General features: G+C 37.8%; 1 protein-coding gene and 1 long non-coding RNA gene across 4 annotated transcripts in view; one reads left to right on the top strand and one right to left on the bottom strand.

The window, feature by feature from the left end:
- mboat1 (membrane bound O-acyltransferase domain containing 1) overlaps window positions 1–26,524 on the bottom strand; it is a 196,165-nt gene that overhangs the window by 127,268 nt on the left and 42,373 nt on the right. The window contains exons 4-6 of the mRNA XM_059507399.1: window positions 11,803–11,898; window positions 11,340–11,395; window positions 11,151–11,205 (exon numbers count right to left, since the gene is read on the bottom strand). Of these exons, the coding sequence (XP_059363382.1) occupies window positions 11,151–11,205; window positions 11,340–11,395; window positions 11,803–11,898 (207 nt within the window). The remainder of the gene's footprint in view (window positions 1–11,150; window positions 11,206–11,339; window positions 11,396–11,802; window positions 11,899–26,524) is intronic.
- LOC132102765 (uncharacterized) overlaps window positions 1–26,524 on the top strand; it is a 96,447-nt gene that overhangs the window by 68,386 nt on the left and 1,537 nt on the right. Inside the window, exons 1-2 of one of the 3 annotated variants that reach the window (XR_009423281.1) lie at window positions 26,113–26,127; window positions 26,391–26,464. The exons of 1 other annotated variant lie outside the window; for it this stretch is intronic. This is a non-coding gene — a long non-coding RNA (uncharacterized LOC132102765). Of the gene's footprint in view, window positions 1–26,112; window positions 26,128–26,390; window positions 26,465–26,524 lie in introns of those variants that run through there. One more of the 3 variants, XR_009423283.1, reaches the window with a different exon arrangement.

Genomic DNA, 26,524 nt, shown 5'->3' with positions numbered 1-26,524 from the left:
TGCTACCAAATAGCACACCTAGGTTCCTAACTGATGACAGAGCAGCCATCAAGTCTTAGACAGCGTTCTAGGTTATTATATGAGTAGTGTTTAGGTCCTATAATTAACCTGCCTTAGCAGTATGAAATTACTCCTCGTCCAGGTTTTTATATTGACTATGCAGTCCATAAATTTTTCTAATTGGTATGTTTCTCCGGGCTGTGAAGAAATATAGATCTGAGTATCATCAGCATAACAGTGAAAGCTAACAATGTGCTTCCTGATGATATCTCCCAAGGCTAACATGTAAAGTGTGAAAAGTAATGGCCCTAGTACTGAGCCTTGAGGTACTCCACACTGCACTTGTGATCGATATGATACCTCTCTATTCACTGCAATGATACGGTCTAAATCCTGACTGGAAATCCTCACAGATACCATTTTTTTCTCAAAGAAGTAATATAATTGTGAGGATACTACCTTTTCTAGTATCTTGGACAAAAAAGGAAGATTCGAGGTTGCAGCCATCACTAACTCTATATGTTGTATAAATTCTAGCAACACCCCCCCCCCCTTTACCTTTTGGGCGCGGCTCATGTTTAAAAAAGTAATATGGGGGGAAGACTCATTTAAAATAATGGAATCATCTTGTTTTAGCCAGGTTTCTTTCAAAGACATCTAGGTTATGTTCAGTAATCATCTAATTTACAAAAAAAGTGCTTTTGTAGATAGGGACCTGATATTTAATAATCCAAGCTTTATTATTTGTTTATCCGTATTACATCTGTTTTTTATCTTGATATCTAGGTGAAAGAGTCTCTATGTGTTGAGAATTGACTGATTTCTGTAGCGTGAGGCGCCTAGCAGACGGTCGGTTTAGCTAGTCTTTCTGCTTCCTGACCTGGGCCCCAGTTAGTCAAGTGCAAAGTCTAAGACTATGTGCCATATTTCTAGAGAGAAGAGCGGCACCACCCCAGGAGGGATGAAGACCATATCTTTTCAACAGGTCAGGTCTGCCACAAAAACTCGTCAATTTGTCTGTGAAACCTGTTATGCTGTGGGCACCACTTAGACATTCAGTCATTGAGTGATGATAATCTGCTATTTATCTGATCACCACTGTAAGCAGGGAGAATACTAGAGCATATTACAGTTAATGTTACTTTTAGTGATCTCCGACTGGTGAAGCCGAACATCATTAGTGCCGGCATGAATAACAATCTTACTGAATACTTATGTTTAGCATTAGCCAGCAATTTACCAAGATGTCAGGTGCTCTGGGTCCCGGTAAACAGTGGACTATGGTGGCTGGTGTCTCTATTTTCATGTTCCGTACAATAGAATCGCCAATAACTAGAGCACTTTCATCAGGTTTCTCAGTGGGTGCATCACTGTGTGGAGAGAACCTGTTTAATGTTTTCACCGGATCGGAAAAGCGGTGTTTTGAGCCGCAACTTTGCCACCTCACAGTCACCCAGTTGCCCTGCTGCAGAGGCACTGTAACCGGAACCGAACAATGTACAAGACTCCCTAAACTAGTCGCATCCAAAGACGTATCTACAATCCCCTCATATTCTTACTGCCCTCAATTAAAGTTTGGATCCGTGTCTCTAATTATGAAATCTTCTCTGTCAGACTATTTCCCTGCATTTATCACATGTGAATCCCTCGTTGCCAACAGAGAGAGCTAAACTGTACATGTGGCAAGCGGTAGCACTTGCCATTCATAAATGTCTGGTGGTTTAAATCTGTCAAAGTCTCTCAATATAAAGGGGATAAGATGCCTTTGGTTTTGGAGGAGATGAACCTGATGGAACATCCCTTTAATGTCGCCACTTATTGCCACTGGGTGTTCACGAAAACGTAGGAATACACCTAACAAGGATGGGCCTAAGGTTGGTCCTGGTTGCAAATAGTAATTTAGGTTATTGCCTTCGAAGTGAAATGAACAGTTAAAAACCACTTGGTTCTTTCCATTGTGCTCTACAATGTGGTGAGGGATGTACCATGACTCACTTTATGGTTTCAGGTGGGAGTTTGACAAGATAGCCCGAGGTCTATAGTTTCTTAATCTCCTGTTGGTAGGTGGCCATTTTTATGTGTCTAAGGTTAGGAAGCACTGCCTTCATGGGAGCTCGAAGAATGGGCATATTTTTCTAACGCAGGAGAGGGGTGGCATAAAGACTCAGGCCATCAGTCATTACCAAGACAGTCTTTGACTGAAGAAAGTCAAGGGCTTCTTGGTCCTGCTTAGACCGAGTGACATATTTCTCTGATCTGTTGAGAATCACGTCTCTCAACCTACTGGAACAACTCAGTCATAGAGAGATTAACAGCAATGTGCAGACACTGTTGGTATTTAACGTTGTCTCCAAAGACTCTTGCTGGGCTTGTAAAGACCAACCCAGTCTTGCCCTGACAGCTGCTGGACCTCCAAGTGGACCAAGACGGACTGGTTCAATCAGAGTGATAAGGTGAGGACGATCTGCTCCAATCAGTAACAGGGGACTAGCTTTGTGAATAGTGACGTGACATTCAGCCAAGTATGGTGACCCATACTCAGAATTCGTGCTCTGCATTTAACCCATCCAAAGTGCACAGACACAGAGCAGTGAACACACACACACACACACACTGTGAAACACACACCCGGAGCAGTGGGCAGCCATTTATGCTGCGGCGCCCGGGGAGCAGTTGGGGGTTCGATGCCTTGCTCAAGGACACCTAAGTCGTTGTGTTGAGGGTGGAGAGAGCACTGTACATGCACTCCCCCAACCTACAATTTCTGCCGGCCCGAGACTCAAACTCACAACCTTTCGATTGCGAGTCCGACTCTCTAACCATTAGGCCAAGACTTCCCCCACAATTACAATAGGTTGTAATTGTAACCCTCTCAAATGTCAGTAACATTGCTGAAGCTCTGCAACAGTGTAGGTATGTTCAGCTAAGCTCAGTAGTTGGGTTGTAGTTGGGTTGGGTTGTAGCTGCAGTGAAGGGTCCCATTATTTTGTAGCTCCTGTCTGGCTGGGATGGAGTTGAAATCTGAAAGGACAGTGCAGCAACGCAAAACTTAATGATGTCTTGCCTTATAGTTCTCAAGAGCCATGTTTCCACTATCGGGCCAAAAGCTGGCATGTTAGTGTGTGCCAGGGCTAGTCGTGTTTCCACTGTCACCTCCGGTGCTTGATATCGCCTCGTCTGTGCTTCCTTGGGTCCAACGGCCCGAATTTTTTGGCCCGACGAAAACCTTGGGCTAAAGCAGGCCAGCTGGGACTAGAGGAGTGGTTATGAACAAAGGCGGAGTTTATCCACATCTGGAGAGCGTCAGCGCTGTGGATTATTTCATAAAGCTATAACACCGGCATTAAAAACTTTTTAAAATAAGTTAAGCTCAAAACTCACTTTCAGTCAACAGTGTTGATCCAAAATCAGTCTTTGTCCCCTTTACAATTCAATCACAGGGCCGCATACAAGTTGCCGTGTCAATAATCTTTATTGTCATATGTATCAGGCATAGGAGAGAAACTTGTTATCTTTGCCAGCTGTACAGTAGGTAGACAGCCTAATTGGGCTTTACCGCCGCGTGTACCACCCAGAGGCGCAAAGGGACGGATTAGGAAATTAATGTAATTGTAAAATGAGATAAAAGGAAGAAGTAAAACAACAATAACATTATGATATAACATTGTAACGTCTTTAAAAAATATTCAAACATTTACAGTGAGTTAATTTTAAAACGTAAGATACAGGCTACAGTCTACTCATCAAAAATTAAAAGAAGACCTTTACACAAAGGATCATATGCATGCTATTGTTATTAAACAGTAAATAAATATAAGGCCCATGTATGTATATATATATATATATATATATATATATATATATATATATATATATATATATATATATATATGGATAAAAAGCTAAATGTTTTCATTTCATTTTCATTTCGGTTCATTCTTGGTTTAAAAAAATTCTTCAGGTTCTATATGCAGAGCGAAATGGGAACGGTCCAGCATTTAGCAATAATTATTATTAACTCTGTTTTTATTCTTGATTTTTTCAAACTACTAACACTTTGCATTTTTGAATTATGCCTTATGTGTGACCAAAAATTTAGTATTTTCTGTTTCTGCTGTTTGATCGCGCTGGTGTCTCGTGCACATATTCACTGGAAACAGAAGTCTTTCACCAGACATTTGCAGCGGTCCACTTACTCCACATATTGTTAATTATGATTTTTTTTTCATCAATACTGAAACACGCGTGAAAAACAAAGCCTATTTTACCTCATGAATAATACTTAAGCTTCAAATGGGCAACATCACGAATATGGAAACGGATTTCTCCCGAGTGAGATAATGAGAAAGCCCAACCTTACTTTATGCTCAGCTTTAAATTATTATTATTATTTTGTTTGTTTATAGCTAAGCCTATATTATTATATACTGCAATTATATTTATCCATTAGAATTCAATAATTTTAATTCTTGTTTTGTTCTGATATATTTGTTAAATTTAAAGGATTTGTTGTAAAGTGAAGGGAACTAAATATATCCTGTTTGTACATGATAACATTATTAGGCCAGCCGTTATTATTTCTAAATGTAATAAAATGCAATTTATACATGAATTATATATAAAAAAAAAATTATTAATAATTTATTTTTTAGCGTGTTTAAAAATAAATAAATAAAGAAAACATGCAGCAAATGAAAAAAGTAATTATAAGTATAATATACTTCAGAGCAGAGCCTGCATGGGCCTAATCTAGGCTATTTTTTTTTTCATTGCATCTGAAAATGGCTTCATTCATCACATTCACTTCACGCGCTCTGGCGCAGATCCCCCTCTCGCATTGCTCAGCTGTGGACGATTTAAAAATGTTTGATATAAAGGTTGCTGTCCCATTTTATACAGGAGTCGTTCATGTAAAAAAATCGAATTATATTGTTAGTTCTAATTATATTATTAACACAAGTTCATTTAGGCTATTTAACATGCACTGTGACATTTTACCATATTTAATTTATAAACTCCTTGATATTTAAAAGTTAGTTTAATAGTATATAAATTCAAGTTTAAAAATAGGTTTTTACTGCTAAATACCAACAACCATACTGCATGTGAATAAATAAAATGCATACTTTTCATAACATTTCTGGTGTTTGGATTTGTACTTCAATATAATGAGCTCCAAGTTTAAGAATAGCCCTAGACTGGTTCTCTCTCTCTCTCTCTCTCTCTCTTTCTCTCTATTTAACAGCAATAGCTCAATAAAATACGTCTTCCTTCAGGTAGAATGAATGTTTTCCTGCTTGCTAAATGTTGGTCTCATGATCAATAAGTTGTATTCGCCTCAATCTGATTCAGTAAAGTCAAACTGCAGACAGTGAAGCTGCATCACTGAGCGCGAGTCCCGCGCCCTGTGAGGCGGGAACAGAGGATTCCGCTTGGTCTTAAAGCCTTCCGCAAACATCCACGATAACAAATAACAATGATTTTCGTAAAATAATGATTAATTATTAATTGATGATTTGTTATTATCATTATGGTCTTGTGAAAATAATAATATGGGCTGCGAGAATATAATGAATACAAAGAGTAGTCCTGCTGAGTGCAGGCATGTTTCAGCTGAGTAACACACCGTTCCTCGGAGCCAAAACACAGACCGAATTCTGTTCAGCTGGAGGGGGTTGGGTTTTTGGGGGTAGTTATGTATGGCTTGTGGGGGTCGATATATAGGTGTAAATCTCTTGCTCTTTCATATGGACAGTGTATGAGGCTTTCAAAGTTGCTGAACCGGTTTATATAGGACTGTTGTTTTGGTTATAGTATAAAAAATTGCCTGTCCACACGTAAGATTTTTCTAGTTCTAGTCATTCATTTGTTATATTCAACTAATCAGAGGTTTATATTAAATTTACATAATCAAATCTTAATATATTCCACGCTCAAGCACATGCATTAAGTTTGCCACAAAGTACATGCAGAAGTAGCCTAATAATTGTGAAAAATTACCAATTTTAATTATTTATTAATAAACAAATGTTTTCTTGTCTGCTGCAAGATGAAATTCACAGTGCTGGCTCTCTCCGACAGAGAAATGCAACATTCACAGATTGTTGAATGTTGAATATTAATGCACCCTGTAATTAATGCGCATTAATAATTTTTGCACAAATACTTGCATATGAATATTAATTCACATTTTGCATTACAACGTAAATTATTTTTTACATGCAATTATCCAAAATTAAACCAAACAAGACTTGTAATGAAGATAAAATAAATAAGAATAAAAGCTGCACATCTACCATCACATGTGCAGTGCAAATCTTGCACATATTTTACACACCTGCATTTAAATGCAGCTGCATTTTTTTTTTTTTCATTAAATAAAATGAAAGCAAGTAGGGCTGGGTGATAAATCGATTTTATCAATTAACTCGAATTTGTAATTTACATTGGTTTGTTTGAATGAAAATTGGTTTTCTTTTTAACATCCACCGACGCACCACTCAGTTCTCCCGTAGTTCAGAGTGGCTCAACCCTCCCCCGCGAGTCTGACAGAGACACGGAGCGGTGTGATTCTGACTGGAGCCTCCATCACGAGTACACTTCATGCCAACAGCCCGTAATATAACTGCATATTCAGCAAGAATTCATGTTAAACATATTTAGCTATGGCTTGATCAGGTTATAATGACTGCAATAGTCGAACGGGATGTTAAAGGCTATATGAGTTTGTCTGTTTCTTCTACTGATTATTTTCGGGATTATTTTCAGCAGGATTTAAACAGATAAAGCACATTCACATGCAATCGCTTTAGTAATAATGCATTCAAACAAATGTGATCTTACAGTGCTACTACATTATCAGTAGGCTATCTGATTTTGAAATCTTGAAGAAATTAATCATTCTGTTTAGATAAAATAACTGACAAAAATGTACTATTATTTTCCTCACAAACAAAATTTGCACAGCTGATGGGCTAGTATTAACAAAAAATAAATAATAATAAAAATAATATATAATAAAAAAAATAATAAAATAAAATAAAGTTCTTTCCAGCATTAAGGTAATAACATTACAGTTTTTTATCATCTTGTCTCAGTTATAACTGTATTAAAATTTGTTTTGAAAAATTTCTTTGTCATTTGAATATGGATTGTAAAATTGATTTAAATCCAAAATTGGTTTTTTTTTTTTAGGCCATATGCTATCGCCCAGCACTAAAAGCAAGTAAAGAAGGCTCCCTTTAAAATCACTTATGTTGTCAGTTAATGAAGCTCTTTTTTACATCGTGTGCAATTTGTTGATTATAATGAGAGAACTTCGAGTTTAATCATGAGGACGGTTTATTAATCCGTCCATTCTTTAGAGTTTCAAAGATTTAGATAAAACGTGCAGGTTTGATTTATTCGTTTCTTGTTTTAGGCTAATTAGGCATAATTAATGTGAACGAAATTATACAGCGCTTCACGTTTAAACATGCAACAATTTCTTAATCAGTTTACAGACAAATTTTTTACAGACAAAAGTATTTTTTCCAAGAAGTTATCTGTCAAAATAAAGGACAGGTAACGAATAACAAAAATGCATGTTGTTTTATTAAAGGAATTTTAAAATATAAATTAAAATATAGGCATAATATATGAAAATATTGACATTGCATATTAATCTATGTAGCCTACCCCCCTAAAATAGGCTACCACTTTTAATGCTCAGATGCAAAGTAAACCACAATTTCTTTTGAATAATGTAACACATAATTCATATAATATAAATAATACTGCACACCTTTTAAATGTATCAAATCTAAAATATGGTTTAATACCATGTAGCTTAGATAAAATATAATCACAGGTTCAGGCACAGGCTTGACATTTATCCTGCTGGAATTCGTTCTAATAAATGCAAATAACTTCATAAGTACCAAACTTTCATCTGTGAATATTACATTTTAAATATATTAAATATTTTAACTATAGTCTTTTTCTTTCATTTTTCGTGACTGAAGCCGTCAAATGTAACACATCAGCGAGGCAAAACTGACGTCTATTTGCGAAAATGTGCTGTGATGCGCTTGTTTGATAACTTGTGGTTAAAGCGCCACTCAGCGGTCAAAAGCTGCAAATGCACTTTACAGACGCACCCGCGGCAGTAAAAAGGGCCTTTAGGCTGTCTACTTAGTGTATGTTAATTTCTCCGTTTCCCTGAGGCTTTAACAGTGACCATAGCTTATATACCACTGACCAAATGCCTTACAAGGTACGGAAACATGTTGGTTTGTTTAAAATAGAATGTATACTTCATGCTTACATCAGTTGATATATTTATACATACATACATTGGTGGAAAGAACAAACCACCCTAGGCATCAGTCGAACGTTACATGTACACACTCCTGCATGTACACATTCTGGTATGGTCAAAATTAGCTCTTCTCCCTGTGTCTGTCATATGATCCTACATGTTCATGCAGACTTTAACTCATGCAGTATATAACTTCATCATGCACTAAAACTTCACAATACAATACATATAAATAATATTATAATAATACATTTTTGGTCTACAGCAGCAAGTGTTTGAAATAATTTTATCCGAAGTGGATTATAATCACCATACAAGGATAAAATATTTATAAGCAATGTAAAAGACTATGCATGCTAGGCATTACATAACCATAGTAAACATGGTAAATGCGGCCACTTGAAGAAATCATAATTGTGTATTTATTTAGTAACATATTCCATCTGTCATAAAATATAATCTCGAGAGTTTAGCTCCGCGTATATGTCAAAAATATAATAATGTTTTTTGTTCGGGAGCTTTTATAAAAATATAGAAATGATTAATATTTCTAAATGTGACGTAGGCTATTGTGACTTCAAATAAACAGAAACAGACTCGACTGAACAAGCAGGCTCTTCATAACATTTTATTTCTGTGTTACTAATTTTCAATCTTGATGAATTAATTCAATATGATCAATGTATCACTTATTATATTAAAACATAGACGCTTTTGGATTTAAATATTTAACAAAGCATGCAAACAAATGGTCACTTTTATCATGATCACGCTAGTCCAGGGACTTATTTCTTATTAGTTTTCTGATAATTTATCTTTGCTGGCGAAAAGATGGGGTTGCATGACGTTGTCCCTGAGGGTCGGTTTTAGTGAAGCGCAGCAGAGCTTCTAGCCCGACGGTGGAAACGTGCGCTATTTCGGTCTCAGTGCTACAGGCCCGTTTAAAGCACTGGCTCGCACTGGTCCGACAATGGAAAAGCAGCTAAGGCTGGCTTGTGAGTCCCAGCTTCCTGGCTGCCGTTGGCATTAGCATAGTCATTTCAGAACCATTATCAAATACAGCATAAGTATCCAGGCTCTGCCTCTTATGCTTCAGAATGACTATGACCACTTTCAGGAGGATGCTGCTGATACAGGTCCCTAAACAGGTCCCTTCATTCACAGGCTTAATGTTGACCTCATGGAGAATCTGGAGATGTTTTTCCATTGGCAGAATGGAAATGGCACACAAATGGCAGAGCTTATTTTGAGTATACTGTGCAGCTCTATGGTTGCATCCACACTTCCAGCATATGTTATTAGTCATAATCCAGTCAATCACTTGGTTTTGTTTAGGGACTGGAATGTAGGGCACTGACTCAGGTAATGTTCTTTACTGTCACTATATGGACAGAATTCTTGGTTGATACTGGTGGAATTGAGGGAAATTGTTCTTTTAAGCCATGAATGATTGCAGTCTGTCTAATTTTGCCTTTAGTCTCTGTCTGCCGATGCACTCGGAAAACAGGCTCTCTCTCTGGGGCTTTTATCCACCAAAACTCTCTGGATCTTGGCACCAGGCCATTTAGCCAGATCAAAAAGAGTGTATACTGAGCATGGCACATAACTCTGCAGAAGGATGCTCTTTGTTCTGGAGGAAGCTTGGATAAAAGTCGAGCCACATGGCATCCACGATGCAATTCAACATCTCCTTCAGCTCCTAATGTCTTAAGGAATACTTCTAGGGCTTGTATCTGAAGCGTAAAACGTTCAAAGCCTACAGACTTAACATCCGATGGATCTAAAATGGCAGCAATTTTAATAAAAGCAGGCTGGTGAGGTCAACCGAACTGTTCAGTAATGGCTGTGGATGAATTTGGAGTGGATATACATGGAGTGAGTAAGGAGTGGATGAATTTAAAAAAAGAATAAGTGATGAGACGAGCGTCTATTAAGGTGACCTACCTGATCTTTAGGTGACCTACCAAAACTTGGTACTTGAATAGCTCTGTAGCGTCATCAGTTAGTAGGTTATTCAAGGCAAGTTTGAGATGGGCAATTACAACAAGGTCTCTGCAAGTAAATTCTGGAATGGTTGGCTGTGGACCACTATAAATTATCTATTGTTTTGCAATATTAGGCTGGATCTCTCCAAAGTTCTCCTGGTTCTACATGCAGCTGACTGCAGCAAGGACAATGAGGTGTGGAGATAATAGAAGCTCTCTTTCCTGCCATTGGCTGCCTTGTGTCCTGAGTAACTCTATAAGTGTCATAATCCACATAATTCCACTAATGAATGAAAAGGAGAGATTAATTCTGCATAGGAGCATTCACAAATCTTCTTTTGCTGACTACGAGGCACTTACTAATGTCATTCAATAAACTGTGCTCTGATTGGATGACAGTTTTAGTCCTAAAAATGTATAGATTATAGTAACATATAGTTTAATTTATAGTTCACTTTTAGGCTAAAAAATGAAGTTCAAACATCAGGTAACTGAAGGTCAAGGGTTACATCCAAAGTATTCAGAAGCCTTAATTTTTTAATATGCATAATAACATGTAATGGCCACCAAATGTGCTTCAACTAAGTAAACAAATTAGGATCTGAATGTGATATTTTTTTTTAGTTTAATAAATTTTCAAAAGTATTACAAATCTGGTTTTTAATTTGTTATTATAGTGTATGGAGTTTAGATTGATGTGGAAAATAATTAATGCGTCTTAATACTTTCAATATTTTAACGGGCTAAATCTGTTCTAAAATGTACAAATATTTGATAGTGATACATGGCAGCAGTCGTAAATAGTAAACTATATAGACAGACTAGACTATGTTTACTGGTGAGAAATAACAGTTAAAATGTCATACTGTACAGCCAGACGCCTCTGATCATCTTTAAGTTCTTCTTGCTTTCGACACATACCTTAAAAATGCAGAAAAACAAGTCATGTTTTCTCAAATGATAAACTGAATTCATTTATAATACTTCAGTGACTGAACAATTTAAAACAAATATATAAAAAATGTTATCTGTAAACAAGTAGAATGATTTCTCACCATCATGTACCTGAAAGGCAAGAGTAGTGACCTTCTGTGTTATTATCATCAAAGGGCTGAAAATAAGAGATGACAAAATAAATGAATCAATAGAGTTACCATTAAGTAACAAATTACCATGAATTGGTGAATTACCATGAATTCAAATTAATTTATGAATTTACTTTTGTTTGTTTATGGAAGTATATATGTGTATAGTAGTTTATATTGCTTTCAACTAGTTTACATATGTTAGTATACATGCTCAGTTTGGGACAGAGCATGTATTAGGTCTTTGAGAAAGGATTTCTCCCAGTGCTCCTGATGGCCAGTCTGGGCCTGTCTGTCATTCTTGTTTATCCAAGGATGTGGACAAAGACTTCAACAAAGTAAAATTTAGTCAAAATTGTCAAGACAAAACTGGTAAACTGAGCCTCAGGGAGTGAGCACAACAACAGAAATGAGACAGTGATGAAATCCTCACCCTGAGAAATCCGTGGACAAGATGCCATAGTCGAATATGAAGACTCTGCTCACTTGGCAAACAATGAGGTATCCTACTGATGCAATCATAGTATATCTGTAATTAGAATACATATAATTTCACTGTTTAAATATTGGAAAAACTCTTCTGAGAAGTATGTTAACATGTTGAATTTATGGATTTAAAAAAAAAAATTGTAATGGATAACCAGAATTTACGCCATAGTTCTGCACAGCTGTGACCACTGATTTATTATTCAAAGACATTAGGAATTAAGGCTGGGGTGATAAACACAATTAGAAAATTGCAATGAAATATATGTTGATAACATTGATAAGCGCTTTTGTTTGCCGTAACCCGACCGACCCTGTCAATTTAGCACCGACTTGCCGATTGTAAATTTGCGTTAAGACCGACCAATTATTTTTTTACTCTTCAAACAACTAATACAAACGCAATAAAATACTATTATTAATATATTTAAGTAAGTATTGTAAATATATAAATTGCCTTGGCCTACATACAAATGAAGGCTAACTTCTTTAATTAAAAAAAAACCCTTGACGTCATCTGTGTTTACACGGATGTCACACTGTGGCCTGTGTGTTCGCTTCGTCTCATACTCTCACTCACTGTCAGAGTCAACGGTTCGCGCTTGGTAATGATGGCTGTGGCTGCAGTAAACTAAATGTTTGCGGTCACTGTTCAAAGTCATACGGGTTCGGGCACCATAATACATCTAAAAAAATTCATTAAAACAGCTCGACACCGCTTTAACTTGGCACGAAGTTCTGGAAAAACTGTGTAAATGTCAATGTCAATGTCACCTTTATTTATATAGCGCTTTAAACAAAATACATTGCGTCAAAGCAACTGACCAACATTCATTAGGAAAACAGTGTCAATAATGCAAAAATGAGAGTTAAAGGCAGTTCATCATTGGATTCAGTAATGTCATCTCTGTTCAGTTAAATAGTGTCTGTGCATTTATTTGCAATCAAGTCAACGATATCGCTGTAGATGAAGTGTCCCCAACTAAGCAAGCCAGAGGCGACAGCGGCAAGGAACCGAAACTCCATCGGTGACAGAATGGAGAAAAAAACCTTGGGAGAAACCAGGCTCAGTTGGGGGGCCAGTTCTCCTCTGACCAGACGAAACCAGTAGTTCAATTCCAGGCTGCAGCAAAGTCAGATTGTGCAGAAGAATCATCTGTTTCCTGTGGTCTTGTCCTGGTGCTCCTCTGAGACAAGGTCTTTACAGGGGATCTGTATCTGGGGCTCTAGTTGTCCTGGTCTCCGCTGTCTTTCAGGGATGTAGAGGTCCTTTCTAGGTGCTGATCCACCATCTGGTCTGGATACGTACTGGATCCGGGTGACTGCAGTGACCCTCTGATCTGGACACAGACTGGATCTGGTGGCCACGGTGACCTCGGAACAAGAGAGAAACAGACAAATATTAGCGTAGATGCCATTCTTCTAATGATGTAGCAAGTACATAGGTTGTTATGGGAAGTGTTTCCGGTTCCGGTTTACCTAATTAATGCAGCCTAAAAATCCTTTAACGGATTTGGATAATAAAAGCATATTAGTATGTTATGTGTATGCCAGGTTAAAGAGATGGGTCTTTAATCTAGATTTAAACTGCAAGAGTGTGTCTGCCTCCCGAACAATGTTAGGTAGGTTATTCCAGAGTTTGGGCGCCAAATAGGAAAAGGATCTGCCGCCTGCAGTTGATTTTGATATTCTAGGTATTATCAAATTGCCTGAGTTTTGAGAACGTAGCGGACGTAGAGGATTATAATGTAAAAGGAGCTCATTCAAATACTGAGGTGCTAAACCATTCAGGGCTTTATAAGTAATAAGCAATATTTTAAAATCTATGCGATGCTTGATAGGGAGCCAGTGCAGTGTTGACAGGACCGGGCTAATATGGTCATACTTCCTGGTTCTAGTAAGAACTCTTGCTGCTGCATTTTGGACTAGCTGTAGTTTGTTTACTAAGCGTGCAGAACAACCACCCAATAAAGCATTACAATAATCTAACCTTGAGGTCATAAATGCATGGATTAACATTTCTGCATTTGACATTGAGAGCATAGGCCGTAATTTAGATATATTTTTGAGATGGAAAAATGCAGTTTTACAAATGCTAGAAACGTGGCTTTCTAAGGAAAGATTGCGATCAATAAGCACACCTAGGTTCCTAACTGATGATGAAGAACTGACAGAGCAACCATCAAGTCTTAGACAGTGTTCCAGGTTATTACAAGCAGAGTTTTTAGGTCCTATAATTAACACCTTCATCCAGTTTTTTATATCGACTATGCAATCCATTAGTTTTTCAAATTGGTGTGTTTCACCGGGCTGCGAAGAAATATAGAGCTGAGTATCATCAGCATAACAGTGAAAGCTAACACCATGTTTCCTGATGATATCTCCCAAGGGTAACATATAAAGCGTGAAGAGTAGCGGCCCTAGTACTGAGCCTTGAGGTACTCCATACTGCACTTGTGATCGATAGGATACATCTTCATTCACTGCTACGAACTGATGGCGGTCATATAAGTACGATTTAAACCATGCTAATGCACTTCCACTGATGCCAACAAAGTATTCAAGTCTATGCAAAAGAATGTTGTGGTCAATTGTGTCAAACGCAGCACTAAGATCCAATAAAACTAATAGAGAGATACACCCACGATCAGATGATAAGAGCAGATCATTTGTAACTCTAAGAAGAGCAGTCTCAGTACTATGATACGGTCTAAATCCTGACTGGAAATCCTCACATATACCATTTTTCTCTAAGAAGGAATATAATTGTGTGGATACCACCTTTTCTAGTATCTTGGACAGAAAAGGGAGATTCGAGATTGGTCTATAATTAACTAGTTCTTTGGGGTCAAGTTGTGGTTTTTTGATGAGAGGCTTAATAACAGCCAGTTTGAAGGTTTTGGGGACATGTCCTAATGACAATGAGGAATTAATAATAGTCAGAAGAGGATCTATGACTTCTGGAAGCACCTCTTTCAGGAGCTTAGATGGTATAGGGTCTAACATACATGTTGTTGGTTTAGATGACTTAACAAGTTTATACAATTCTTCCTCTCCTATAGTAGAGAATGAGTGGAACTGTTCCTCAGGGGATCTATAGTGCACTGTCTGATGTGCAGTGTTGGGGAGTAACTAGTTACATGTAACGGCGTTACGTAATTTAATTACAAAATTATTGTAACTGTAATTAGTTACAGTTACTAAGAAAAAATGAGTAATTAAATTACAGTTACTTATGAAATTTTTTATGATTACAAAGGGGATTACATTTGAATATTTACACACATCCACATACAGATTTAACTGATTTCTTTCCCAAATTGCACTGACTACTCTGAGACATACCGCCCTAATAATTTCCGGGATGCTGAAACACAGTCTGGTTCGTAGAATCCAGTCATAAAAACGGAATGCCTAACGCGGATGGAATATGCCACATTTTTGATGATTAAATCAAAAGTAGGTCAGTACACTTGAATCAAAACATGACATTGACTAGTGTCTGTGAATATTAAGCCCCAAAAATGCAATATATGACTTGCACATTCTGCGTGTTTGTGGAAATCAGGCGCGGACTGGACACCGGGAGAACCGGGACAATTCCCGGTGGCCTGGCAGACGATTTTGCCCGCTATTTAATATCATTATTGTATAATTGCCTGCCGAATGTACTAAAGCGATCATTTGCGAATCCGCCATTTGATAAATAAATCTCTAATAAATCATGAAGTGTTAGTCAGGACTCGCGCGCTCTCCGCGCCTAACGGTTTGGATCAGACTCAGAGTAGCCTAATCAATGCGAGAGAGAGAGAGAGAGAGAGAGAGAGAGAAAGAGAAAGAAAGAAAGAATAGAGTGGACAGCTGGAGCAGAGAAGCAGAACTACAGGTCAGGTCAGTTTCATCTGTAAAGATGCTTTTTTGTCTTTGTTTTTTTATTTATTTAATCAAGCAGCAGCACGTTGCTCATCAGTCATCACTCAAAATACTATATAAAGGACATCATTATTATCTGTTGTAATGTTACAGTAGTAATTTAGCTGAAAAAAAAATTCTGATTTTTTTATTATTGGTTTAGGGGGAGCTACGACAGACAACAACACAACCCTTACGAAAATTAACATTTTAATATTTAACTATAATTCCAGAGAAAATGGTTACTATTGTTTAACTGTGATAATCAAACATGTAAAATTATTTTACAAATGTATTTATTTAAAAATAAATACAAATCCATTTACAAAAAAACAAAAACAAAACAAGGTTATTTTACTTTTATATAGCCTTATAAAAGCATGGTAATTGTTTGTAAGGGAAAAACATGACTCGTGTACAGTATTAGGATTTTTCTATAAAGATATTGTAGTATTGTAGAGTATTGTATTGTAAAGTATAGTTTTGTTCAATCTTGAGTATTAAAGTCATGAGAGAGATGGATAACAGGGCAAAATAAAGAGACTGAAGAGAAAAATGGAAGTGAAGGTGCAGTTCAGGAGAGAACTTTTAATTATGTTGCATGTCCCCAAATTAAAGATTTAAACCTTTTTTTATGTCAGGTCCATACAAAAAATAGTTTTTTCCATGAATTTGTTTGTATGAGTTTGAATTTTCTTCCCAGTCCGCCCCTCCTGTAAATTAATGGCAAAGACATGGTTTCATTTACTACACATAGGCCTACTGAAGCTCGCAGTGTTTTCAACCTCTGCTGCCTCAATATAGGAGTACACGAACACATAAACATAATTTCTAGAACGGCTCTGTGTCACTTCATGTGCATTTTACTTATTTTGAGAAAACTATCATCATATACAGAGACAGCAGTTTTAAAAAAACACCAATGTTTCAGGAGTTTACTATACAGAATATGACACATGCTTATTAGATAACTGTATTTAAGTTGATGTATATGCTTTTATTTATTATTCTTTAATTTTCACAAATTTAGAAAAGTAATCAAAAAGTACTCAAAAGTAATTAGTTACATTACTTTAATAAAGTAATTGAAAAAGTTACACTACTATTACATTTTAAACAGGGTAACTTGTAATCTGTAACCTATTACATTTCCAAAGTAACCTTCCCAACACTGCTGATGTGATACTGTAGCTGATGGCTGAATGGTTGCAATTTTATCTCTAATAGTATTGATTTTAGAAGTAAAGTAGTTCATAAAGTCATTACTGCTGATTGTTGGGAAATGTCAACACTTGTTGAGGCTTTATTTTTCGTTAATTTAGCCACTGTATTGAATAAATACCTGGGGTTATGTTTGTTTTCTTCTAAAAGAGAAGAAAAGTAATCGGATCTAGCAGTTTTTAATGCTTTTCTGTAGGATATGTTACTTTCCCGCCAAGCAATACGAAATACCTCTAGTTTTGTTTTCCTCCAGCTGCGCTCCATTTTTCGGGCTGCTCTCTTTAGGGTGCGAGTATGCTCATTATACCATGGTGTCAAACTGTTTTCCTTAACCTTCCTTAAGCGTAAAGGAGCAACTTTATTTAAAGTGCTAGAAAAGAGAGTCCATAGTTTCTGTTACATCATCAAGTTGTTCTGAGGTTTTGGATATGCTAAGGAATTTGGATACATCAGGAAGATAACTTAAAAAGCAGTCTTTTGTGTTAGAAGTGATGGTTCTTCCATACTTGTAACAAGAAGTAGAATTTACAATTTTGGCTATATGAATTTTGCAAAGAACTAAATAATGATCTGAGATATCATCACTTGGCTGAATAATTTCAACACCATCAACATCAATTCCATGTGACAGTATTAAATCTAGAGTATGATTTCGACAATGAGTAGGTCCTGAAACGTGTTGTCTAACACCAATAGAGTTCAGAATGTCTATAAATGCTGATCCCAATGCATCGTTTTCATTATCAACATGGATATTAAAATCACCAACTATTAAAACTTTATCTGCAGCCAGAACTAACTCGGATGTAAAATCACCAAACTCTTTAATAAAGTCTGTATGGTGCCCTGGTGGCCTGTATACAGTAGCCAGTACAAACATAACAGGGGATTTATCATTAACATTTGTTTCTTTGGATAATGTTATATGAAGTACCATTACTTCAAATGAGTTATACTTGAAGCCTGCCCTCTGAGAAATCCTGAAAACGTTGTTATAAATTGAAGCAACACCTCCACCTTTGCCTTTTAGACGTGGCTCATGTTTATAACAGTAATCTTGGGGGGTGGACTCATTTAAAATAATGTAATCATCAGGTTTTAGCCAGGTTTCTGTCAAACAGAGTACATCTATATTATGATCAGTGATCATATTATTTACAAAAAGTGTTTTCGTAGAAAGGGATCTGATATTCAATAAGCCAAGCTTTATCATTTGTTTATCCATATTGCTTCTGTTTTTTATTTGTTGAACCTCAATTAAATTGTTAATCTTAACTTGGTTTGGACGTTTTTTGTATTTTCTAGTTCGGGGAACAGACACAGTCTCTATAGTGTGATATCTAGTGCTGAGAATTAACTGACCTCTGTGACGGGAGGCAGCTAGCAGACGGTCGGTTTAGCCAGTCTGTCTGCTTCCTGACCTGGGCCCCAGTTAGTCAAGTATAAACACTAAGACTATTTGCCATATTTCTAGAGAGAAGAGTGGCGCCACCCCAGGAGGGATGAAGACCATCTCTTTTCAACAGGTCAGGTCTGCCCCAAAAGCTCGTCCAATTGTCTATGAAACCTATGTTATTCTGTGGGCACCACTTAGACATCCAGCCATTGAGTGATGACAATCTGCTATGCATCTCATCACTACGGTAAGCAGGGAGGGGACCAGAGCATATTACAGTGTCTGACATCGTGCTTGCAAGTTCACACACCTCTTTAATGTTATTTAATGTTATGTGCCCAGGGGCCTCATTTATAAAGCGTGCGTACGCACAAAACGGGGCTGGAAACGTACGTACGCCAGTTCCCACGCAAAGGTTGTGATCTATAAAAAACAAACTTGACGGGAGAATGTGCGCACCTTTAAGCAAACTTTGAGCCGTGCGTACGCACATTCTGGAGACAAAGGGAATTGGCGACACCGATGGTGAGGTCGTGAACTGAAGTTAGATTGTAGAAAATAAATGTGAGAAGAACGATTATAAGAATGAATGACATTTAATTTTCACTCCATTTCATACGTTATATCCACATTATCATGAAGATTAAATCCAACAGTGTTATTTGTGCCGATTGTTTTAGGCTATATACATCTAGTAAAATCCAAACGTAATTCAAAATGTATTAAAAGTAAAATAAAATAATAATCAGCGCTGCCTTACAGTCACATTGTCCACAACGGGAGCACAGGAGGACATGGCGCGATACATGTGATAGCCTACAGAATAGCATGAAATACCCTTTTATTAGAGAACTGCAGAACACAGTGTAAAAAGGAAATATTTTCCTTAATGTACATAGCCTATATCATAAAATGTCAAAGTCTGCAAATACAGTCATGAAGCACAATCGCTACTCATCATCGGTCCTAACTATTACGGTGTTCATTACAAAACCGTCAAGAAGCATGTGTTCACTATAACATTTTCGTCTTAAATTTTCGCCCACAAATTAATTAAGTGATTTTGTCAAGGTGTTAACGATCAGTCTATTTGCTAGAAACATATAAATTCTCCGGTGACCCGGGTATGTAATGCTTCATGATGGCACTCCTGGCACTGTTGGAGGATTACGCTAATGGCAGAATAAGGAGAGAACGAGTTTTCAGGGACCATGATGATTTCCTGGCTAATAAGCCGATTTAGATTCCCTAGAGCTGTGCTCTTGGATCTATGTGCTGAATTGGGTCCAGTATTAGAGAGGGCAACACGCCGGAACCATGCCATCCCAGTCCAAATACAAGTCCTCACCACTCTGGGGTTCTTGGCAACCGGCTGTTTCCAGCGGGAATTGGCAGACAGGTAAATTAATAATATAAAAAAACTATAAGTAATCCTCAAATTTGTCTCTAAGACCTTTTTGTATATGAAATAATTCTATTGGAATCTATCATCTCACCCTATAGGTCTGGTATATCACAGCCGTCCCTGAGTGCCATAATATCTGTCGTTTTAAATGGTATACTTAATATGGTTAGTCGATACATCAGGTTCCCCTACACTGTGCGAGAACAGGCCGAAATTAAAACGCAATTTGCAGCAATGTCTGGTTTCCCAAATGTAATCGGCGCAATTGACTGCACTCATGTTGCTATAAGGGCACCATCTGAAAATGAATTTGCTTATGTTAATAGAAAGCATGTGCATTCTATTAATGTGCAAATCATATGTGACTCCAACATGACCCTCACAAACATTGTGGCACGCTGGCCTGGTTCAACACATGATTCCTTTATCTTGACACATAGCAGTGTAGGGAACAGACTAAATGCAGGCGCAGTACGTGATGGCTGGCTTCTTGGTGAGTTTAACAATATTAAAAAGTAGAAACTGTAACAATTTTGTTTTTAATATAATTATAACCTGCAGGCGACAGTGGCTACCCCCTGAGACGCTGGCTCCTCACCCCATTTTTAAACCCGCAGAGCGCAGAGGAAACTCATTATAACGAGGTCCACTCTCGTGCCCGCGCAGTTGTGGAGCGTGCCATCGGCATCCTGAAATGCAGATGGGGTGCTCTGGATGCCTCGGGTGGCAGACTTTTATACCATCCAGCAAAAGTGTGCAAGATTGTCAGGGCGTGTGGTGTTTTGCACAATATAGCACTGAGAAACGGTATTCCTCTCCCTCCTGATCTCCCTCTACCCCAGCATTACGACCCCGAGCCACAGCCCCCTGGCCGACAAGAGGGATATCAACGAGGTGCAAGAATCCGTGAGGATGTCATGCGGCGTTTGTAAAGAAAGACAAAACTCAAGGTTCATGTTTTAACTGCATCTTTTAATGATTGTGCAATTTCTTGCATCACTTCTCTCATCTGCCGTAGCTCATCTGCAACCCTGTTGACAGCGTTTATTGTCTCTCGCTGTAACTGCAGGACTGCGTCAGTGAGTACCCGACCACTTTTGGACGTGCCAGACGCAGAAGGGGCACTGCTTTGAGCCGGACGCTGTGCATCTGCATCTGAGAACCCCTCACCCTGAACCTCCTGTTCATTTACAGCTTCAGACTCCGGAAGGACTGGAGGACAAACAATTGGCAACATTTATCCATTTATCACCCCACACACTCAAATGTACAGCGTTAATGATTAAAAACCGGTTTAACCTTGCTCCTCTGTGGTTTCAGTCACGTCAGTGTCTCCCTCCTTTTCCGACACAATACCACACACGCTGACCTCCCCAATTATAGCCGCGATTTTGCTGTCCACTGATGTGAGATCAGCTGTACATGGGCCCCCACCAGTTGCAGCCACGCTCTGGCGGTGGGAGGACAGTTTTCTCTTTGCCTCCACCTTGAATGAATGAGAATCTTTATTTCACATATTTTGCATACTGTAAGCACATGTAAATAAAACTTTTTGAAAATCAATATTGCTATTTATATAGGTATATAGCCTAATAAAACACAAATGTAATATGTTGGTAAAAAAAAAATTTGTATACCTTCAGGTCGGACCATTTTTTCTTTAATTCTGCAACTGTCCGTTCTGTCCCACTGACACAATTGACGGCAGAAGCAATACTTTGCCACTCGCACTGCTTCTTTTTATTAGTGACCCCACTGCTGTGGCCACCAAATAACACAGTTTTCCGAGCCTCCACCTCCCCTACAAGTGTTTCAATCTCAGTATCTGAGAAATTACGTTTTTTTCCTCTTTTCTCACCTGTCGCCATTATTAAAATTAGGCTAACAGAAATGCACGTTTTCACTTTCTTGGATTAATTAATTGGCGGGTCGCATGCCAGTTTTCCAGGTATATATGGGATTCCACTCTCATTTACATGCTGATCAGCAATCATGAGGTGATTTGCATTGACTATTTATGGTTAAAAATGGGCGTGTACAGGGCGGGATATGAGGCTGGTTCACGTACGCACATCTGCGGGTGATCTGTGATTTATAAAGGGAACATTGCTTACAGGTGTGCGTACGCACGGTTTTATAAATCGGAATATTTTTTGGCGTACGCCATTTTTGGCTTTTGGGCGCACGTAAACTTTTAGTAAAGATCCTACGCATAGTTTTATAAATGAGACCCCAGATCTTTTCCCATCCCTTCTCCTCTCTACTGTCTACCCTTGTCAAAAAATCCTAAAGGATTCCAATAAGAAAAAACTCTACAGGATTCTAATTGGAATTTCTATCATATTTTGGAACCATTCCTATAGGATTCTGATAGGAATAGTCTTGTAGGACAAGACATAAATATCCTGTAGGATCAGTCCTATAGGATTTTACTGGGATCCAGTTGGGTGACTGTTTATATGGGATTTCAATTTTTTTTTATTATTATTATTATTCTAAAGGTACACTTTTCCATTGTATTTGTTTTATGAACAAATGGTACTTGCAGTTTGCTTAAACTCACCCTGATGTAGACATTGTTCATTGTATGTTGCACAACCTTTAGTAACATTGCAAAAAACATGAGAAGTGATTTGTGCAGCACACAGCATTAGTGCAAACATTTCTAAGACACTGATAATTGTTCGATCATACACATACACACACACACACACACACACACACACACACAATGTAGCACTTGTGTCCTCCAATGTAAATATCCACTGGACCAATTCTAGACTCGAAAGGACCCTGATAGCATACACTTCCGGGCCTTATCTGGGCCAAATATGGCACATATGGCTGAGTTCTGGCAGTGGCAGAGGTCATTTGGGCCAGATTTGGCCCACACACATCAAACCGGTTTTAGTGTCAGTTCCGGCATGTTGTATGTGGGCCAGATCCGGCCCATGTGTGACAAACCGGTTTTAGGTTGAGTTCTGGCTTGTTGTGTGTGGGCCAGATCCAGCCCATGTGTGACAAACCAGTTTTAGGTTGAGTTCTGGCTTGTTGTGTGTGGGCCAGATCCGGCCCATGTGTGACAAACCGGTTATAGGTTGAGTTCTGGCTTGTTGCGTGTGGGCCAGATCTGGGCCATGTGTGACAAACCGGTTTTAGGTTGAGTTCTGGCTTGTTGTATGTGGGCCAGATATGGCCTATACCGGGTGACCAGATGTGCCATTTTCTGAAGACACGTCCTGGCAGATCACCTTACTTTACCAGTCAGTGGTTTTAAAACTATTTTGAGTACAGGACGCCCATAATATTTCAGGACACGTAATATAAATACATACACACATTTATTTGTTCTACACGGACCTGTTATGAAGCTGCAATGTTATTCGATTTTTTTACATTTTTGTACCATGTCCTCTGGTGTGACACCATGTCCTTTTGAACTTTTTCGGAACCACTACAAATGTTTTATGCTTGTTGTGAATTAATATGACACCCGTAAATTATATATTTTTTTATTAAAAAATGCATGTTAAGCTACATAATCCTAGAAAATTTTGCAAATGTGTCTTGCTTGCCACTAATGACAGGTTAGCTTGGAATAGCAAGGTCATTAATTGACAGAAAAGGCTGAAACGACCTTTGGTGTGATAAAAAAAAAAGTCCTCCATTGTGACACCTGTACTGTCACACCACAGGACAAAGTTTCTTTAAAAATAATTTTAAATAATTAAATAATATTAGTTTAACTCCTTTTTTATACTTTTAAATGCAATAATTACATTCATTTACAACCCGAATTCCGGAAAAGTTGGGACGTTTTTTAAATTTGAATAAAATGAAAACTAAAAGACTTTCAAATCACATGAGCCAATATTTTATTCACAATAGAACATAGATAACATAGCAAATGTTTAAACTGAGAAAGTTTACAATTTTATGCACAAAATGAGCTCATTTCAATTTTGATTTCTGCTACAGGTCTCAAAATAGTTGGGACGGGGCATGTTTACCATGGTGTAGCATCTCCTTTTCTTTTCAAAACAGTTTGAAGACGTCTGGGCATTGAGGCTATGAGTTGCTGGAGTTTTGCTGTTGGAATTTGGTCCCATTCTTGCCTTATATAGATTTCCAGCTGCTGAAGAGTTCGTGGTCGTCTTTGACGTATTTTTCGTTTAATGATGCGCCAAATTTTCTCTATAGGTGAAAGATCTGGACTGCAGGCAGGCCAGGTTAGCACCCGGACTCTTCTACGACGAAGCCATGCTGTTGTTATAGCTGCAGTATGTGGTTTTGCATTGTCCTGCTAAAATAAACAAGGCCTTCCCTGAAATAGACGTTGTTTGGAGGGAAGCATATGTTGCTCTAAAACCTTTATATACCTTTCAGCATTCACAGAGCCTTCCAAAACATGCAAGCTGCCCATACCGTATGCACTTATGCACCCCCATACCATCAGAGATGCTGGCTTTTGAACTGAACGCTGATAACATGCTGGAAGGTCTCCCTCCTCTTTAGCCCGGAGGACACGGCGTCCGTGATTTCTAACAAGAATGTCAAATTTGGACTCGTCTGACCATAAAACACTATTCCACTTTGAAATAGTCCATTTTAAATGAGCCTTGGCCCACAGGACACGACGGCGCTTCTGGACCATGTTCACATATGGCTTCCTTTTTGCATGATAGAGCTTTAGTTGGCATCTGCTGATGGCACGGCGGATTGTGTTTACCGACAGTGGTTTCTGAAAGTATTCCTGGGCCCATTTAGTAATGTCATTGACACAATCATGCCGATGAGTGATGCAGTGTCGTCTGAGAGCCCGAAGACCACGGGCATCCAATAAAGGTCTCCGGCCTTGTCCCTTACGCACAGAGATTTCTCCAGTTTCTCTGAATCTTTTGATGATGTTATGCACTGTAGATGATGAGATTTGCAAAGCCTTTGCAATTTGACGTTGAAGAACATTGTTTTTAAAGTTTTCCACAATTTTTTTACGCAGTCTTTCACAGATTGGAGAGCCTCTGCCCATCTTTACTTCTGAGAGACTCTGCTTCTCTAAGACAAAGCTTTTATAGCTAATCATGTTACAGACCTGATATCAATTAACTTAATTAATCACTAGATGTTCTCCCAGCTGAATCTTTTCAAAACTGCATGCTTTTTTAGCCATTTGTTGCCCCCGTGCCAACTTTTTTGAGACCTATAGCAGGCATTAAATTTTAAATGAGCTAATTAAGTGGATAAAAGTGTAAAATTTCTCAGTTTAAACATTTGCTACGTTATCTATGTTCTATTGTGAATAAAATATTGGCTCATGTGATTTGAAATTCCTTTAGTTTTCATTTTATTAAAATTTAAAAAACGTCCCAACTTTTCCGGAATTCTGGTTGTAATTAAGATCTAATCATCAAAAAAAAAAAAATTATGAATCTTTAGAATATATGAAAATTTCACTTTTTAATAAAAAGTTACAAAAAATGAACTTTTTTCATGATATTCACATTTCTTCAAGATGCACCTTATACACACACACACACACACACACATACATATATGAGTGTTCGTAAAAGCAACAATACAAACTCTTAAACTATAAAAGTGCCACTTTGTCCCACTATTATGTGCAGGCCTGGCATTTTGCACTGGGCTATAGAACTACAAAATGAATTTAAAATTAGCACTATAACATTTGAATGACATTTTGAATTATATAGTGATCTAATTCTATCCACCAAGCAATTGTATGTGAATGTGTGAGACTTATGGTCATGGTTATAGGGAAGTAACAAGAAGAACAAAGTGCAGTAAACGGTAAAACTGTTTGGACTACAAACCAGTACGTTCATAATTAAGACAATAACATGGTAAGATACAGCAGTTTGCAACAGTAAACAGCAAAACAAGCTGTTTGTACAGCTAATATAGCTGGAATGACACCGAAAGCCAGACACATTCAATTTACAAATGGCCGCGCCCCCTCTTAAAGAAAAAAAAAAAATAAGGGGCATATGTTTATTCATGTTTATTTATGTAACGTAAGCGTGTGACTTTTAATTAGTGACGTGCTTTCATGGGCGTGCGCGCGGACCGGAAGTTGCCATGGAAACGGAGCCCAACACTGCAAATGTCACGAGGAAACACCCCGTTTCTCGCTGATTTCAATGTTTTCAGGTGAGTTAAGTCCATAAAATCACACAAATATTACTTATAAATGTTGTTGACACTTCTCTTACTTGTATTTGACTCGCTTCTGTTGTTTATTTACTTTATAAGAATGGTTTAATGTCTTCGAAAAAGTCCGTTAGCATTTCTACCATTTTCAGACGACGTATCGTCAGGTATGATAACTCTATTGTGCTCTTATTTATGAAAGTTTGGGCTTTTAATCAAATCTTCATCTGTAGAGGATAGCTTTTGACTGTTTTGTTGGTAATCTTTCAATGGATGATTGGAAATTGCTTAATTTATTTAACCTTAACATTTACACTTTACACTTATCGATGACGTCACGTTATCAAGGAGCGCGAAAATTGGATCTTTTATAGTAAACATAAAACTGTTCTGCGATTTCAAGACTGACAAAATAATCCTTCTACAACAGAAGGCAGTGTCCAAGATTTCAATATTTATGAAGGGAGCTGCTGACAGAGATGTAGGAAGCGCTGAAAAGGTTAAGTAACCTAATATGCATTTTTTTTCACAACATATATCACAATGAATCTGTTATTTTATTTA

Source organism: Carassius carassius, chromosome 24 (assembly GCF_963082965.1).
Source record: "Carassius carassius chromosome 24, fCarCar2.1, whole genome shotgun sequence".
Classification (NCBI taxonomy): Eukaryota; Metazoa; Chordata; class Actinopteri; order Cypriniformes; family Cyprinidae; genus Carassius; species Carassius carassius.
The sequence above is the reverse complement of the archived record's forward strand: the minus strand, read 5'-3'. Positions and strand labels throughout refer to the sequence as shown.